We start from the raw sequence: 20,253 nt of genomic DNA, 5'->3' as shown, positions 1-20,253 counted from the left end.
ATTATGAGATCATGTGCCGAATATGAGCACTGTTTCTATAATTTGACAGTATGATTTATATATACTTATAGGCTGTTTGCCAGTGTTTGTGTCAAGTATACAACATTTTTAAAGTATTACATTTACACTGACACTGTGGATTCTACTGCTTTTCCATCTTTTTGGATTAATATATTATTAATATATTTATTATTATTTTGAAGAATTGATCATTTTTTTTACCTTTTTCTTTCTCTTAAAATGAACTTCAACCTATGTATATGCACTAAACATATGATTTTTGCTAGGGTAGCAAACTGTCAAGAATGTTTAAGTTTTAGTGGAACCTAAAATATATTCAGTGCAAAACAGTAATGACTATGCTAAAAAATGTATGGTAATTTAATTTTTCTATTTTGTAATGATATGTGGCTACTTTGTATATATTCTTAACAATAGCCTTATTGTAAAGTAGTGATGATGTTATTATTAATATTTAATGATAATGACTTTGCTTTGTTGATAGGTGAGTTTGCATTGTTTTATTAATTATATGTCAATAATGACATCAGTATCGTGATGCGATGACTATCTAAACATATATGTTTTTGGTTGAAGTGACTAATCACAGCTTCTGGTATGGTCACTCGTTGCAAATTACATAATTTTTGTCCAATATTGTAAAATATACATCATCCATTATTGGAGGAGGTGAAACAAAGCTTCAAGCTTTATAAATCAAGTGTGACAAAAAATGTGCCCAAATATGGTAGTGATATGCTTAAATATGGTAGTGATATGAAATCGTCATGTCCATTATATTGGCACATCACATAAAGTTTGATAGTGTGAAACAAAGCTCTATGGTGCATGATGTTAGATTGGGCCCTCAGGTACAGTGAATACTACTCTACTCAATAGAAATACACACTCACATCTGAGAACAGGGAATTAGAAAAAAAATGTTATTCAATTTAACTTTATTTCACACAAACTGTCTATGATATAAATGCATTGGATTCCATAACAACCATCAACAAATGATAAAGGAGAGAGAAACCAGTAATATCCATTGTTATATGTGCCTTTCTTTTATTTTTTGGCGGAAGAACTTTTTGCCATCTTGTTTGGAGGGGGGGAACTTTTCGCCATCTCTTTTGGAGGAGGAATCCATCAAATTATATTCAATTCATTTTGTTTTTGCCTTTTATGAAAACAGGTCTTCCAGTTAGCCATATGTTGCCCAAGTAATTTAAACAATTTTTTTTTAGCCCTGGAGTGGAACCCGGGCTACCTTTGTTAGACTAAGGCCGGCATTTGTATAAATGAAATAAAAAATATTAAGGAACCACCATATTGATGACTTGCATATTACCTGGTGGTGTGTAAAAGGCAAGAAGCTTTCTAAAAGGAAGTATTTGGCATTTACTCAGGAAGGTGGTATACTCCCTAACAGGATATTGCGGAACTGTTACTTAAAATTTGTGGTTTCATACCTGGGAGTTTTTCTAAGTTGACAGCCCAATGTAATGGTTAGTTTGATAATAATAGTCATGCAGCAATTAACGGTACCAATATTGAACTCTCTGAAAAATGGAACAAACTTTTCAAACCCAGACTTTGTATGAGGTCCAACAGGCTCCACAATGTTGTTTTCGTTAAAAACACATAGCAGACTTTTCAGAAAGCCAGACATAATAGGCAATCATAAAGTTAATTTTAACCAAGCTTTTAATTGTGATAATGATGCTGTTACCACATGCACACTATTTTCTATTATGCTCACCATACAAATTAATAAACAACAATAACAAAACAAGTTTATAGTCACTCCAAAGTTGTGGTGAAAAATAGTGGACTTTTTAAACAATGGAAGAGAGGGAGGGAGGCGTGAATTTTAACCTCTATTCAGAATTGAGAAAAAAAAGGAAAATGAATGAAAATAATGCTGAAAATAAATAAACTGTAAATGCTGTCCAGAGTTAAACAATAGATTGATTATGCAAAATTTTAAATCACCCCTAAACTTTTATTTTTGGTCCTTGTTTGACTTTCTGTACTACCCAGCAAAATTTATCCACTCACTGACCATACAAGATTTCAATAATATCTTTTAGGGTGAGTTATACAACGATTTTAAAGAAATGGTGACTCACTAGGCTTGAATAGTTAAAGTACACAAAACTGAATAAGCAACCAAGGTCGGGGGAATGTATAGGACTAGTTGACAAAAACAATAGTGAGACATCATGCAGTGAACTATAGATCCTAAACTGTATTGTGTAAATAATCTTGGCCACCTCTCCACCACCTCTTGTAGAGATAATTGTTATTATCCACCAGTGAATTGTGTTTCTAACCTAGTACTGTTCTCCATTTCTTTTGGAGGAGGAACTGTTCTCCATCTCTTTTGGAAGAGGAACTGTTCTCCATCTCGTTTGGAGGAGTAACTGTTCTCCATCTCTTTTGGAAGAGAAACTGTTTTCCAGCTCTTTTGGAGGAGGAACTGTTCTCCATCTCTTTTGGAGGAGGAACTGTTCTCCATTTCTTTTGGAGGAGGAACTGTTCTCCATCTCTTTTGGAAGAGGAACTGTTCTCCATCTCGTTTGGAGGAGTAACTTTTCTCAATTTTGTTTCTTTTGGAGGAGGAACTGTTCTCCATCTCTTTTAAAGGAGGAACTGTTCTCCATCTCTTTTGAAGGAGGAACTGTTCTCCATTTCTTTTGTCTTTAGGAGGAGGAACTGTTCTTTATTTCTTTTGTCTTTTGGAGGAGGAACTGTTCTCTATCTCTTTTGGAGGAGGAACTGTTCTCTATTTCTTTTGTCTTTAGGAGGAGGAACTGTTCTCCATTTCTTTTGTCTTTAGGAGGAGGAACTGTTCTCCATTTCTTTTGTCTTTTGGAGGAGAAACTGTTCTTCTTCTCTTGGAGGAGGAACTCTCTTTTGAAGGATGGATACCACACCCACAATGTCTAGATTGAAAAAACAAGAACTATGCAAAAACAAAATGTTCCCAGTTCTGTTCTGGGCAATTGGCCATGGTTTTCAATTCTCTTAGGCTGTTTTTCGAATTGTTGATAAATAAATAAACCACAAAATAATTATCACAGAAACTAGTTCACTTCTGCAAAGTAGGACTAATCATTTCAACGTGATTTCATTTTTCTGCAACAATCATCATGTGTCAATTCTAACATCTTTTGTCATTTATCTATAGTTCTTTAAAAATGTATTTTTGGATCCAGTGTGACGAACGTTCTTTAATTCGTTCTATGTATGACGTAAACAGTGGATAATGAAGGTACACTCATGTGGATGCTATGTTTAGGTCACAGTTTTCATTTGTTGTTAGTTACCAACTTAAGTACATGTAAGCCTTTTAGCCTTTAGTTTACCAAATGTATTTAATTGGTTGTACACAAATACAGCAAACTATTTTCTAGCTTTATCTTGTATAGTTTCAGCAACTGGTAATTATCAAATCGTTAACTTAACTTTACACACACGCACAAATGTGATATAGGCTTCGAATCAACTCGATGACAATTGATTGTGACGACAAAAAATGCACAAAACTATTTAAAGGTAGTTTTATAATTTCCATTGTAAAAAAACACGTAATGACAATAAAAGGTGCCCTTAATTTGGACATTATTATAAATTACACTGACGTTTGATCAGCAAGTAGATAACTAAAAACGGGCAACGTTGGTGCACCGGTGGCCCTGGTAGATGAGAACACTTGAACAAAATAATAATTGGTCAAATGTTTTTCCTCCACTGACTGTTTAATTTAAACTCCGTACATTTGAGAACACAAAACGCCAACGCAAAACGATTTTTAGCTCCCTGACGCAAAACTAATTTCGCAGTAGATAATAAAACAGTCATTATCATCTTGCTTGGTGCGGTACGGTACTTACTTCTTTGTGCTAACCCTATAGTCATCGTAAGTTCGATATTCTAGAGGTAGTGATCTGGATGCCGTATGTTTTGATTTGTTTCGTTGGACAAATAAAAGCTACTTCGCAGTTTATCAAATTATCTAAATCTTTAACAATTGGTTTTGATTTTATTGTTTTTGTTTTTTTTATTTACAAGAGAAAACATGCCCATGTTGTCATGTTGTTATTTGTTTTTTTTTCAATATCCAACAGGATTTGATTCAAATATTCAAACATTATATAAATAATTATAAAATGACAGGGCCCGTACGCGCGCTTTATACCTTAATTATTAATCTCATAAGTTATTCATCATTCCTGCCTAATTAAACGTTCCGAAAAGAAAATGTTGCGGCCTGTACCGGATACGTTTTATGTGTTTGAGGACTTCTACAATATACAATTGATGTTTTGCTGAACATTTGAAGTGCGTCTCCTTTGAGTAGAAAACAAATTAGGGATTTTTCACAGAAGTTCCCCTTTCCATTTTGTACTTATTATAATAAACGCGACATGCGTGCTAGATCCATATTTGTGAATTATGTGACGCAACACACGTGTGTCAAATAATGCACAGTACTTATTTAGACCTACTTCCTTCTCATGTGGTTTTTTCAATGTAGTGTTGGTATTGTATGTTGAAATTAAATAGATAATTCAATATTTATTTACACAAAATCGTAGTTAGACTTTAGAATCTTACAAATAGGCAGAGCCTTTCATATTGTTTATCTAGATTTCGATCTAGGACGTCACGTGAGACTGATATTGGCCTACGCCTTCCCAATTAAACTATCTTTTTCTAAATAGGAGGCATCTAGGTTTTCATATGTTTGATTCAACAAAAGACGTAATGTGAGGTTGATGATTTGACCTTTATGCTCCAGTACCATTCATTCGTTAATTAAAATCTCTCAATAATCTCAATAATAATGCCATCTCTATTTATTCTATTTCCTGATGTACTACTGGTATACACATCGCGGAATGATGGAATTGGTACTGAACTAATTCCTTCATGAGTAGCCTATCCCCACGCGGAAATTACAACAATTGGCAGTTTTATTTTCCCGGTTTGACTGTGTAGAAAGTAGTACCGGTTACCGGTCATTTACTCCTGCATACGTGCATCAATCTATCTATGAATGAGTATATAAATCGAAGTAGGAAGTAGGCCTACTGTTACACACCTATTCTTATCAAATAATCAATTAACATAGACCTACCGCAATAATCATTATTTGTAAAGATAGATATGTTTTTTTTTTTTATAATTGTCCGTAATGATCAACATTCGATTGTATATGATAAGTTTGTTTCGTTAGTCGGTCAACAATAATTATAACTATATAATATTATCTTGTTAATAGTAATACTCTTGATTATAGTTGACCCTTAAGAATGCTTTCCCAATTAGGGAATTAGGATTGGAGCTGCTTTTGAACGGAGATAATGTTAGTAAAGGCCCGCTGCAGCCTCTATAGCCTAGTCCTTTTGATGAGGTGGTGAATTTTCACGCCCCGTTTTCAATTTTTAACCCCTATCTACTGAGCTGGGAGTCGTTGGATATTGAATCCGGGCCCACGAAACACTGAAATTTGGGTTGAATAAGGGAAGAGTGAATCTTGCTTGTTGTGTGCATTGTTAACTTATCGTTGACAGTGTCGGCGGGTAGCTATGTTTCAGTAACGCTAATAATAAGATTGAATAACTTCCCTGTCAAAAGTTCCGTTCCTAGCTTAAGAAAAGTACTGTTTCAGGAAGCAGATGGCTGTGAAGAGATAATGAACATGACTTTGCTAATTTGGAATTGCCCGTATCCAACTTTGGGCCACCTACGAGTTCAAGGGACTACACTATCGACAACCGTATTTTGAATCTCTAAAAACACTCTAAAACATGAATAAACATTAATTATTTTTATATTGGAATTGTATTAAACGCTCTTAATATTTTTGGCATGTCCACTATTCTTACTAAGGCTCTTCTGGTTAGCACACATTGAGCTTGAATTCCCTCGGCCTGTTGCACCTATGTTGTAATTGAAGCGCGAAGTGCTTAAAAGGCAACATTTGGCCATTTTCAATTTCACACTTTGACCATATCACGTGCATGCAAGTATCAACGTTTGGTTCAAAGATTCTTCCGTCGTACGTGGAAAGAAACACGTACAAATTGACATCGTTTGCGTCACGAGTGCAAACATTTTATTCATTATGAGTGCGCATCTTAGCTTATTATACAATATACATGTTTGCAATAACTTGTATTTCCTTTTCATTGTCAGTGTTGCAATGTCCAATCGATCGTAATGTTGCGCAACTAATAACAATTAGCACTAATCTATCACTACCGGTGGTACGTTTTCGTTTGATCGATCGCGTTGTCACCCGCAACGTTTGATCATACGTATCATTGTAACTCGCGTTACATTTTATATCGTCACAATACTGTAGGCATATTATAAGTAAATGAAATTAATTTTTATAGCTATAAATTAGTTTTTTTTTTCAGGCTAATTTATTTTTTAATTACACCGGATGGCTATACTTGCAAGTAATTTTATGTTGGGACTCGAACCCACAATCTCTAGGTCACGTTCCTAGCTAGTTCTAGACCACCGAAATTGATTTCAGTCTAAGAATGTACAGTATTGTCAATTTAGTTTTTGTAAATAGCAGTTCGTTCTTTCGCTTACAATTGTTTTTTAATAACAAACAAAAGTGAGCTGGGCTGTGAAATTGAAATTTAAAGGAGAAGTAATCCCAGGCATACAATATTGACGGTAACCTAACATTTTAAACGAAGTGACACGGAGACCATTATTATTTTTACATAACAATTTAAATAAAGACATAATTATACAACACATTGGATATGCACGTACTGGTATTCTATTGATAGAATGATAAGACAAGGAAACACTGTTTGTTTTCAATCGCCACTACACCAACTATTGTTGTAGGAGGCCTATATAAGGAAGTAAAAAGACATTTGTTTTGAGTTCAATTTATTTGAGGTCCTGGTTTCTAAGTCCAGGATTTTCTAATAACTTACACTTAAGATTATTATGAACCGCTTAATGAAGCCACAGTAAGAACATCATATACTATTATTGAAAGAATTTTGAAATATCGAGTATAAATACTCAATCACACTAGACTCTTTGGATCCAACTTGACCTAGATAAAGTCCAATACGAATGAAGTTTTAAGAAATCTCGGGCAGAATGTTTGAATGTTATAATATTTAGATTGCTAATTTACATTTTTAAACGCATGTTCAATTTGGTTACCGCATTTTATGACTTAAATTTGTCGAGTCCAGCGCATAAGGCAGGTTCAAGGCACTCCTCGACCATTGTTGTTCTGGTGGTAGAACAAATCTTCTCGGACCAGTATACATATCTGACCAGTACGTCTTTCGGAAGAGTAGGGGGTTACCCCGGTGCACTGGTCCATGCAGCTCCTTTTGTTGTGGACAGACGACACGAAGGGACCACTAGGGTGGTATGCAGTCGTCCACACCTATTCGTAATTCAGTCCAGTATCCATTCCCCCATTTACACTATTACAGATTTATTTTTAGTGTAATTTATTCATTTTATAATTTATGCTGGAAGAGCTTAGGGTCCCTCAACTGCAGATGACCCTTCTAGATCGTTCGATACTCTATCAATGCCCCTATTATTACTGCAGCTTCGATCGCTTTCAAATTCGGCAATAATTGCCAACTTTACACCACACAGAGAGTTAATTAACAGTCTGTCCCAAATCTACTAAAACCCAAAGGCGACATCTCTTAGAAAAGAAAATGAAACAATACGATTTGTAAGTCGGACGCATGAACTGATTCAACTCTTATAACAATTTTTAGAACCCCGAAAAATCCCCGATCGACCTTTTATATAACTTATTCTTTGTCTTTTTCTTGTATTACCAGTAAACCGCCATTGTGAAGCGTGTTTGCATACAGCAGAACGATGAATTGTTTTTTTTGTAATGCTATAAGAAAAGTAAATTGACTATATTCTATTTATACAACTGAGGTTACGCTTTGTTTTGCTTAAGGAAACGATTTGAAATCCTTCAATATTCACTGATTAAACATATTGATATTAATACTATTACAAAGAACACATTTACAAAAGTCGAAACACATAGTTTTGTATCGTAAAATATTTATTCATTTACATATAACACTGAAAATAACTTGTTAAAAAAAACTCTTAAGCTAGTTTATATCAAAATAAAGTATTACATTATATTATGCAAAAAAAGTTATTACTAATACTAACTGTCGTGAAAGGAAACTGTTTAAGCTGTGGTTACAATTTTGATTATTAAGCTACAGGTTTATTGAACTAAAACCTTGAATGATTGTGATGATTTAGGAAGTCAATTTCTTGGAGTTGTGGTAGGATTGAATACGTCTATTCATCTAGGAAAGATAAAACAATACATTTTCCTGATCAAGGATGTTTAAGCCGTAAAGGTAAATCTCAGATTTGGATATAATAATACTTTCAGCCTCATTGTGGTACAAGCATTCGTATAATAACATTTCACCCGTTATATGAATCCTGGTTGACAAGGATAGGAAAGCCTCAAATTTGTCAAGTTTTTTTTCTAATATTGTACACTCGGCCATGTTAAAGACTCTTCAAACACGAAATCAACACCTATTTACAGCCGATTATTAGTATTACATTACTTAACATACATATAGACTTCTTTTGTATTCAATGTTGATTTATGTATAATCTTCTCTAAAAATGTTTTTAAAAATATTTCAATATTTTAAGCAAAATACTTTGTTCAGAATATACCCATGGATTATTGAGAGTTAGGCATCTACATGCACTTTTGGTAAAAAATGAACCGCCTAAAAGGAGCCTTTAAAGGACAATAAAATCTTCAGTACTGTATTCTGAATAGCATTAGGCCTATTGTCTGTGTTGACTGTAATCTACGGTTCACTAAAGTTTACTTGGATGTCGAGCGAGGAATTTAAATGGAATGATTTATGGCATGTGGATACAAGAAAACATCATACATCTTTTGTTTAAAACGGCTAAAATAAAATTATATTATATAAAATCGAAGTTTCTAAAACAGCAACTAGGAAGACTTAAGTAATGTGGGAACTAATATTAATTCACGCTTCAGTAGTTTCCTTCACTGCTTCCTTGTCTGTCATCTCAATAGATACTCCACCTTCTTCTAATGCTACTTTTTCCCTGTAATTAAAGATAACAAGACATAATCACCATGATCAGTAGTAATTATTTGTTAAACTATTGGTGATAGAAACTGTGCTTTATGTTCATTAAAGTACTTAAATATTTGTTTATGATGTGTTATAAAGAGTTGGTCAGGCGCCAAGAATGTTGCTTATAAAATAATACGACTTTTACGCGCGCACAATTAACTAGTTGTTGAAACACTTGTCGTATAAACTATAGGACTTAGCACGGCCATTTGTTGTGTTCGAAGGCGCCCTTAGAAAAGCGATATAGGCCTACTTACGGTGGAGATGTTGGATGACTTGCAGTACCGTTTCCTTGTTCCTCTACTCCGTCTGTTCTAGGTCGACTACCTGCAGAGCTGGTTCGTGGTCTGCGTTTGGATTTTGCAAAACGGGATTTTCTCTTAGATTCGAAACGCGGGCGGTCCTAGTAAAAAAAGTGATCAAAATAATAGTTATAAATTTGTTTGAAATTAATTATTAATCTGTTTCATCGTTCTTAAAACATTTGAAACAAGCATCATTTGCACAACAGGGTTATTTCGGAATGAAAGCGGATGATGAGAATTTTTCAAAATGAAACTTTTGTGGAATAATTGGGGTTATAGCTTATATGTATGATCATAGCATCATGAATACATTTGCCCTTAAAATGCAAGTTGTTTGAAATCATAAATGAAAGCTTTGTTCAATTATTGTGAAAGTGATTGTGAAAGTCTTATAACCATAGAAACTAATTCATCAATGCTATAAAACCCGAGGCGAGAAAATGTAGAAATGTCCAAAGCCTGTAGAGTAGGCCTACACACATTGTAAATTCGCCATGATGTGCTGCTTTCACGAGTCAGAAAATGTATAGGCCTAAATCTGAATAAATATGCCTATAATGAAACAGCAAGGTTTGATTTCCAATACCCATCATCCATATTGCAACCCACCGCAATCACAGAAATTACCAAACAAGTTACCAATACAGCAGAACCCTATTTAGTAGTGAGGGAGTGTCACCGTAGTTTCCCGTACGTAGGCCTATATTTCCACTCGTTCGTTTTACTGGAAAATGTCCCCTGAAAGTAGGGCCTATCCCAAAGTAGGAGTTCTACTGTATTATTTTGCATACATAAACAATTGTATAAAGCCACAGCACACGACAAATTATCCAAATAGATAAGTTTGATCTTACGAATACAAAGGACATCTACGCTTCCACCGACGAAATATCTGGAATATCTTTAGGACCGCAAAGACATTTATTACTGATTAACCTTGCTCAGTTATTGATATAATAATATATAACACTTAAAAGATATCAACACCATTCGTACAATTATAGGTCTATATTTAACAAATATTTGGCGAATAATGAACACGTTTTATTATTATTTAAAATCATATTCACCTTTCCGCCATTTTCCAATGCATTAGACATTCCAGATGATTTTAAAGCCTTTTTTGTTAGTAAAAATAAAGTAAATCATAAAAACATAAAAAATAACAGTTCAAATAATATCATAACGAAACTAAATCAAAACATAAACTTAGTAACAAAGTAAATAATAATTATGTAACTAAAAGTAACGTATATATTAGTACATTAAACGTTCTGTTGAAAGTGCTATAAAATCATAATAGGTTAAAGGTATATAATATAATAATAATTAATCGAATTATATTTGTTGTAAAATAATACAGGTTAGATACGTTAAATTACATCTTAAAGTTTTGAACGAAGTACTAATAATAGACTTGGCTCGTTATTCCAGATTAAGCATAGGTATGACACGCTATGCGTGCCAAAATGTTTTATAGCAGCTGAAATGCAAATCTTACCGGCACATTGGCGTGTTCTTGTACGCCATTATTCTCGAACGCTTCTTTATCTTCCGCGTAAGTATCTTCAAAATCTTGGAGAACATCAACGTTGAAAAATGTTGCAATTTCTTGTGGGAATTTCATATCCATTATCAAAATAATTATTCCGCCAATGAATGATATCAAACCTATGAATTAATATTATATAAAATTAATCCGTTATTTAATCTAGAATTCATGAACATTGATTCTTAAGTATTGGCATAGAATGCTCAATACATACATACAAATAAACCAATGGTTGTGTGCTATTTTAGAGTGTTGTAGCCCAATATTATGATATCTAGTGATTTTTAATAATTGTTTACTCCTTACCGGTGAAAAGACATAGCATGAAATGTGGACCCTTGTGAAATTCAAGTCCATCTGCGGGATTGTCCTCTGTAACGAAAGGTATTCTGAGTGGTTGACTTCCATACCGAATGCTACTGTATAGGATGTTGCCAGTTAGAAGGCTTCCTCCAGTTAACATTAGGAAATATGCTCCGTATCGCAGAACCATAAAGAACAAGATGTTTGACAGGAGCCACAATGGGAACGCCGTCCTACAAAATAACCACATTTTTCATAATACTGCTAGCCGCTCTGTAAAGTATGGAATAGGCGATCTCTGCTTCTTCAAAATAGGCCTACTCGTGTATTCTTACTGTCGATCCTGTGTATTATGTTTAACTGTTGTTTTGTGCTGACGTAAGAATTTTTATTAACTATAGTTTTGACGCACCTTGAAATTGAAGAGTCCCAATGATACAAAGTGAGTACCAATTAATTATTATTAGGCCTATAGAACCTCTAGTAAGGGGCAGCCTTTTTGTAACAAAGTGTTCATTGGCCTGAGGGATTTGTTCTGAATATGAGTTAGCCGCTGTGTAAAATGCATTTCCCTTCATTTGTTTTACGGGGAAATGTGGGGGGTTGGGTGTAGCATTATTATTAACCACAATTTATATTAGTTTTTACGGTTTAATACTGTACCAATAAGTTGTCTTACCATAACATAATATAGGTATAGAAACCAGCATGGCGGTACGATCTTCCCCAACGGATCTTCTCACCATCTAGGACAAAATACTCAGCAATCCACAATATGGGGAAAGGCATGCCGCGCCATTGAGCCGCACGAAATTCACGATTGATACGTCCAGCTGTAGGATTAACATATAACAATAACACTTATTTAAGAATGTAATTGTGGTATATGTTTGTGGTATACCTTAATCTTCGTCGGGAAAGGTGTGACGATGGTTCAATGGGGGTCATTAGTAGTACTACACACCTATGCTGAAGAATAGATATATATCTGAGGGGCAATTAAGTTCCTCTAGTCTTTCATCTGTTAGAATCTGAATTTAAAATATGAGAGTTTAATGCTCTGCCTACACTATCAAACTTTATGTGACAAAAGAAATGTGATGTGCATATATATGGACATATCACTACTATATTTGGGGAATATCACTACCATATTTTGGCACATCACATTTTGTTGTCAAACTTGTTTGATAGTGTAGACAGAGCTTAAGGTTGGAGAATCCATATTGTTTAACATCTACGTTATCGTTATTATTCAGTATAAAATAATGAATATATGTTAAAATACCGTAGGCCTTCGGTTAGTTTTGATTTTATATATCGATATAGAATTTTACGTTATGCAACAAGTTTCATATTACTCATAACGAGGTAACAGTTGGTCATTTACATATTAATCTGCTGGGCATCAGGAATCAAAACAAGTTTTTCTCACAATTTCTACTAAAATATACCACTTTGCTACACTTACCAAAAGGCCCGAATCCATTACGTCTCTGGCTACCGTAGAAATGAAATCGCTCATTATAATTAATGATTTCATTAGGAAATTCTGCGTGTTCATCGTCTATAAACGGTTGGATGGGATTCGCTATTTCGAAAAATAAGTGTAATATATAATAATAATTATTCACAGACATACTAATATTAATAATTAACTTCTGGCTTGTAAGTGATAGAGCCTCGTATATTGTGAAGTCTTGTAGTTTATGTTAAATATGAAATCACAATTATGTTTACAAACGTGACGTCACCATATATCTCTTGAGTTTGTCCATTTTTGTCTTTTTACCTATAATTACGATATTGTTAGGCCTATATTGTAGTTTTCACTGACTTTCTTAGGCCTAGTGAAACATAGTTCTTACTTTTAAGCGTGATGTTGACAGCATTGAGACCGACTTTGACTTCTATTTCGGCATCGTGTATTTCCTCCCGGAAGAACGACTTGTACGCTGTCTCTACTTTGTGTAGGGAAGCAACCTCCCACTCTTGTCCATAGATCGATACTGTAGAAGCATAGTGTTATATCATATATTATAGTACAGCATCATCAAATTAATGACTAACTTTCACAGTAAAGAAACTTTGCAAAGAAGAGGCCCTAAAGAATTTACACCTTCACGACTTCGCAGATCAGCTCTTCAAAACAGTAAATTAGTTCATTAGGCCTAATCTGTTTATATTTATATCTTACCGGGGACTATCAATATTATTTATTTTCTTCAATATAAAATCCATTTTAAAATACACTACTACCTCTAATTTCTGTAAAGTGATAATGGCGACGTACGGTATTTATTTATTTAAAACAAAAAATGTTAACAATGAGGCAAGATGCGAGGGATTCTAGAAATGGAAGTTATTGTTTTAATATAAAAGCAAATTCTTAACTTTTATGATACAGGCATAACATGGCAAACACATATGTGCAGTATTACGAAATTGCCTGTGAATATGATACTGTACTCGATAGAAATTATCATAATATAGAACAGTATTGAGAATATACCATGATGATATCCGGTATCAAAAACCTCATAGTTCCCCTTCCTATCATTATCCTTGTGAATACCGGTATAGTCGGAATTCGAGCAATAATCAAACATTACTTGAAGTATCGTTATCTATATTATGCCTAAATGATCTTTAATATACACATAAACACGCAACATGTATATATAGTTATTAGGCCTTATCAATAAAGTGTTGACTTTAACATTGTCATGAAGGTGGTGCCTATCGTAACGTTTACACAGTGGAATATATAGACCTATTAAACTGCACACAAACTAATATTTATTTTTCATCAACTTCCGGTATTGAGTATCATAATTATAATTGTAATAAAAATATGTAATTTATATTGAACTTTTCCGGGATAATCGATACACACAAAATAATCTGTACAGAAATACTGTAGGCTAAATAGGAAGAATAGAAATTGTGTACAATCAGGGTAATCACCTGATGGTACAGTAAACTAGATTGTCGTTAATTTTGGCTATATTAAATCACGACTAAATTAAAGTAAACTTACCCATTATAGCCGTACCAATGAAGATGCTGGTTGTGACCCGGATAAAAGACCACAAACGCTATTAAAAACAAAAGACAGAGACAAGTGCATTTATTTTCCAGTTTTTGCCAAATCCTTTCAATATTATAATATGACATTACAATATTCATGTTTTTTCGCGCCGCGGCTCTAGCCAGCTATGTCCCAGGAGGACACATTCATTAATAAGCTGTTTCATAGCGGTAGCTTTAGTATCTAAGGCTGACAGTTTTGTGAATTTGGAAACTCGACTATAATTTATAGGTAGCTGCTGGACCCAAAAAACGTCTGGGAGAAGAGAGTCTATATGAAAGCCTTTGCTGATAATACAGTATTATTGAGATGTAGACGGAAATCTGTAAAATCTTGATCAATAAATAATAACTTCGTTTTTGCTGTCAACCAGGGCGGTATTATAATAAGTCACTGTCAAATAATCATTCGATAATGGTCAAAACTTTATTTTGGCTCTGTCAACATAAAGGGAGGTATTTACAATGACTTTCTTTGACTTTCAATCTAGGCCAATGTTATAATAATACGCCGTCAGATATTAAATCATTGAAACAGTCCTCGTAAATTTTTTGTTGGTTATCAGATGCCGTGGGGGGTCCAATCAATTATCGTCAGAAGGTGAACAATCAGTCTACAGAAGATTATTAGGAACGCCTGCTCCATTAATTAATCCAGAAAAAGGTTTGAACATTATCTATTTGTTTATTAGTCTTCTCCTAACACAATTATATTTTCTTTAAAAAAAAGGTTTTATAAGTGGTTTCAACATTTATGATAGTAATGTCACAGTTCTGTGTCTGGACGCAAGTTCATAGACCTACTAGTTATATTATTCATATTAACTGATACTTACTCTTCATTTACCGTAAAGTTCAGTTTTAATGAAATATATAATATAAATTGGCTTCGTAACAATTAATTAGTTTTGAAAAGGTTAGTTTTTTGGTGATAGGTGAAAATGACATGTAACTTCGTAATCAATTTATTTTTTTTGTATAAAGGCCCAATTACACTATGACGATAACGACAGACGATAAATATATAGCATGCATTTTTTTTACATAAACCAAAAGAAATTAGAAAGGTTTTCGTTCTAGACCTATAGGATAATCATTTATGCTGTCTTTGATAAAAATAATGTTTTTCAAATTCCAATCAAATGACGTCATGATAAATAAAAACAATAAAATCGCTGTATTGTCACGATATTATTGGTCTTACTAATCATGACGTCATTTGATTGGACGTGTGAAAATATAATTTTCATCAAAGGAATTGTTTATATTTCTTTTGGTTTATGTATTAAAAATGCACATTTGTCTATTTATCGTCGATAGTTATCGTCCTAGTGTATGGGCCTTATGCTGTAAATGTTCAATTAATTGATCATTCCGATTTTATTAGTTTGACTCTTGCACAGTTGCTGTCTAATCGTTGTTGTGTAATATCATTTCGAACCATATTAAAATCATAAAGAGATTCATATTCCTTAACATGTGGCTGTGCATGGAAGTCTGGTCTACAACTCGGCCCCGGGCCTGAAAGTGTTGGTGAATTCATAATTATACTTAATATTATATATATAAACACAACAGGCATAGAAATAAATTCCAAACCGCCCGGTGATACACTGAAAATTATTTAATTAATTTTTGAAACGATAAAGATGAGGAAATCTGGGAGTGTTGAAACATTTCAATATTCATTTAAAAAAGTACATTAATTATGGTATTGATCAGTGCCTATAGAGGCGTAAAAACCCTCGGTCAATATCATGTAAAATGCACTGTGGAAGGGTCATTATTAAGACTGCAAAATTGGGCTTATCAACAAATAAATACTTTCGTTCAAAATGTAAAATCAAGGCTGAAAAATTGGGCTTATCAACAACAAAATATTTTATTATTAGACGCGATAACATCAAGGATAATCAGTATAATTATTAATATAGCCACTGTTACTAGTTTTATTCTACATGCTAAAGTAAATAAAAATCCACTAGAAAACAAGCAAGTCTGAATGTTATGCTTATTAGCCATGTTATGTTTGTTACTGTAGGCCTATGATTGTTTGCAATGTCCACATATTATTTCCGTGGGCATATCCATAGTGTATCACTCACAAAAAAGACGTGTGAGGTTCTTTCTTTAGATTTTGAAGAATGATTTGTGTTACAAGAGTCAAATGCTCAAGATATCGGCTAACGCCATGGGACCCTTGGCTTATCAATGAATAATAAATACAGTACTACTTTCGTTCAATTGAAATCGGAATCTGACCGTTTCATTAAATTGGGTGTGATTAGGCCTAAACATATAATAATTTATTAAAAAGGTACAATAAAAACAAATGCATCAGAGGCGTAAAGAACCCACGGTCAATATCATGTAAAATGTATATGGTATAAGCACTGTGGAAGGGGTCATTATTATTAAACTGGAAAATTCGGCTTATCAACAAATAAATACTTTCGTTTAAAATGTAAAATAAGACTGCAAAATTGGGCTTATCAACAAATAAATACTTTCGTTCAAAATGTAAAATAAGACTGCACAGTTGGGCTTATCAACAAATAAAATACTTTTTTTCAAAATGTAAAATTAAGACTGGAAAATTGGGCTTATAAACAAATAAATACTTTTTTTCAAAATGTAAAATTAAGACTGGAAAATTGGGCTTATAAACAAATAAATACTTCCGTTCAAAATGTAAGAAAACATTTTTTTAATATAATCCTTAAGCTCTGTCTATACTATCAAACTAAATAAAATATGATGTGCCCATATTATATAGACATGACGATGTCATATCACTACGATAATCGGGCATATCACTACCATATTTGGGCACATCACACTTTTTTTGTTAAACTAGTTGGGACAGTGTAGACACAGAACTATGTGATCGAAACATAAGTCGGAATTGGACTGACGCGATTGATTTAATTGGGTATTTTTATTAATGTAATGATTCATTAAAAACCATAATACCGATACGCGTTTGGTATTGATCAATGGTGCAAAAAACCCTGAGAAATAATGTTATAACGCGATTTGGTGATAGCTTAGCAATAATACAACCCATATACTATTATTATAAATACCTATTACAAATCCATTCATATAACTTTTCATCGCGAACCGAAAATGTATAAATGTTATTCTACAGACAGTAATTATATATTCAATAGCCATATTATTATTATTATCAATACCTAAATGCGATAGTAATAACCACATACATTATTCCCAATACAAATTTGTGCGTTTAATTCTAGAAAGAAACGACTGTGCTGACAGGCCAATGACATAAATCACAAGTAAAGTCCCAATTGTTCACTTGCGTTTTGATTGGCCGACCTATTATATTAGATTAATGAAGACTGTTCTTACAACTGTCCAGTCAAAAAGTTACGCGGCGTTTTTTGTAAGAAATATTTCTTGTTTAATCATAGCTCAAGGGTTCAATCATAGTTTAGATTCTTGAAAAACAGCCGTTCATGAACGTGTGTCAATCCATTAGGATTGAATTTCACTCTTCCCCTGACATGTCAAATCAGGTAACTACACACCACTTGATGTTTTTTTTTTAAAATCATTTCCGTGTTCTTGGCCGCCTTTTAGACCTATTCGTATAAACATGACTTGCGAGGTACGGATGATTTATTTATATAACTTAAAATGTGATCAAACCACAATGCTTTCTTTAACAATGTAATCGCAAATCAATACCAAATAAAGAAAGAAGAACTGTAAAATAAACAATATGCCTACAGTATACAGCAGTAAAAGTACACGTAAACATTTTTAGTCACCAACGAATAGGCCATATTGTAATACTGTATTGCCTTATTGTAAAAATCCGATTTGCGAGGTAAAGATTAATATGTGTTTGTAATTGACATTAATTTAACTACATTCACATTCAATCATCCAGTAATTATAAATTTATTTATCATACTCATCTATATTTTTTTACTGTAAACAAACAATTACACGACTGAATAATTAATTAAATTTGTGGGTTTTTTTTTCGGCCGGCCCAATGGTGGTTTCGAATGTGAATTCACATTTGGGTTGCCTTCATGATACTAATTAATATCTATCTATATCTATATTATACTGATGTGTTATCTGTACTGTGTTCATGACATTGTTTTTCGTTCTTTTAATTAGGTAAACACACTATGCCTAGGCCCTATATATAATTTATTTATATTTTGGTTTTGTTGTATTTTCATAGTTCATAGTTTTTAACAAAATAATTGTATTTGTTTTAGGTCCTATAATATTTTGTATATGACGTCACTGAGTTGAGATAGATGAAGTTGCTTAGATTGGAATTAGTTAAGCCGTATAGAAACGTCAATTCCATTGTTGTTGGTTTTTTTTACCTCTTTATTGTTTTATTGTTTGTTACATTGTTTTAAATCTATTACGACGTAATCACCTACAGAACAAAGAGATTATCTGTGTAAAAACATAAAGATAGAGTTTCGAAAGCAAGTTTTTATTTTAAATGAATTACTTTAATGAGAGCGACATTGGTAACACATCTATTGTTACATGTACATGACGTCGTTAGTAGTGTCTGTCCACATACAGTACAATTGTTGAAAAGAAATGATCAGTTTGGCCTATAGAAATGGAATTCCAAGATACAACCAGGGGCTGTCTACTACTAGAATATAATACATTATTCAAAACTAGTAGTATGCCTACTGTTCGCATAATTTAAAATTAATGTTTCCAAAGCTCGCCTACAATGTTTTATTAAATGGTAGTTTAATTGTTTATTCCATACAACTATATAGAGCAACAGTACCATAACAGTACTATACCACAGTCTTAAAGTTGCGTTGCCATTGGGTGTTGCATGCCGACGATTGGTCAAATCTTAAGATGGTCAAAACATTTACGCCTAGAGTAGTACTCATTTGTACAATAAATCTTTTTCGACTACTTAAAAATAGGCTTAGATATGCTTAAAACAATTAATGGTTTATGTAGGCCTAATATTATATTATTATGTAAATAAATAAACACGTGTTGAATAAAAAAGAAAATGATACATACGATATTCAATTATTTATAGTAGATTTCATTCATTGTATAATTTTAAAACGATCTAAAAATAATATTAGAAAAATATTATTAAACTTACCTCCCATCCTCTGATTCCTGGTAAAATGATGAGGTATGATACGAAAAGGAGAACTGCCGCAAAGATTAATCCTACTTCCAAAACATCAACTCGAACAGGGGTAGGATTGGCTGCATAAGCCGTCGGAGCAGGTTTGTTTCTCAAAACTGCAAATCCTATAACATCATTGTCATAGCCTAGGCATTCACTAACGTCACTCTCACATGCATATGGAGTTGCCATCGTTATACTAAATAACGATTTACCTTAAATCGTTCCCCAATGTCTTACGATATTTCTGTTATAGATTTTCTATTAGTATATGACACTCGACTACCACTATAGCTTTTTTCACCTCCCTGTCTCTTCTGTGACTCAACTTGTAAAATCAGCAATGCAAACGTTGCGTTCAACTCGAAACTGAAGCGAATTGTTGCTCTAAATCCGATGACAAAGCGTATCAAAATTCTCCATTCAAAATATTCATGGTTGAATTGACTATAGAAATGATCGGTCATGAACACGCCTATGCAACAGGATGCTAGCGTATTGATATTTTACAGACTCGATTGGAGAATCTGGGGTCTTGTTTTTTGGATTTAAGAAATTGCAAATTCATCTACAGTATTTCCTTATCTCCAAAGGGCGTACTGACTGGTTCCTATTGTCCCAATACTGAATGAT

The 20,253-nt window shown here is 33.3% G+C and overlaps 1 protein-coding gene across 2 annotated transcripts; it reads right to left on the bottom strand.

The window, feature by feature from the left end:
• Positions 1-8,491: 8,491 nt before the first annotated feature.
• Positions 8,492-20,056, bottom strand: LOC140050879 (dual oxidase maturation factor 1-like). 2 transcript variants are annotated; one of them, XM_072095856.1, is made up of 10 exons: positions 19,591-20,055; positions 14,395-14,452; positions 13,223-13,363; positions 12,826-12,945; positions 12,034-12,187; positions 11,358-11,587; positions 11,001-11,170; positions 10,570-10,617; positions 9,452-9,597; positions 8,492-9,162 (listed from the first exon to the last, which is right to left on the bottom strand). In XM_072095856.1, the coding sequence occupies exons 1-10, from the start codon at positions 19,810-19,812 to the stop codon at positions 9,081-9,083; spliced, it is 1,371 nt and encodes a 456-aa protein (XP_071951957.1). In that variant the 5' UTR covers positions 19,813-20,055; the 3' UTR covers positions 8,492-9,080. The 2 variants fall into 2 exon arrangements, with proteins under 2 accessions (XP_071951957.1, XP_071951958.1); XM_072095857.1 differs by lacking the exon at positions 10,570-10,617 and having other exon boundaries at positions 19,591-20,056.
• Between the last annotated feature and the right edge of the window lie 197 nt (positions 20,057-20,253).

Source organism: Antedon mediterranea, chromosome 6, assembly GCF_964355755.1.
Source record: "Antedon mediterranea chromosome 6, ecAntMedi1.1, whole genome shotgun sequence".
NCBI classification, from domain to species: Eukaryota; Metazoa; Echinodermata; class Crinoidea; order Comatulida; family Antedonidae; genus Antedon; species Antedon mediterranea.
Note: the sequence above shows the minus strand (reverse complement) of the source record. Positions and strands in the feature narration are given on the sequence as shown.

Excerpts from the sequence above, each read along its gene's own strand:
- LOC140050879 (XM_072095856.1), bottom strand. The coding sequence starts at position 19,812 with ATGGCAACTCCATATGCATGTGAGAGTGACGTTAGTGAATGCCTAGGC. Across the intron at positions 11,171-11,357 it reads CATGCTATGTCTTTTCACCG|GTTTGATATCATTCATTGGC; the intron begins GTAAGGAGTAAA and ends ATTAATTCATAG. Across the intron at positions 9,598-10,569 it reads CATTGGAAAATGGCGGAAAG|GACCGCCCGCGTTTCGAATC; the intron begins GTGAATATGATT and ends TTTTTTTACTAG.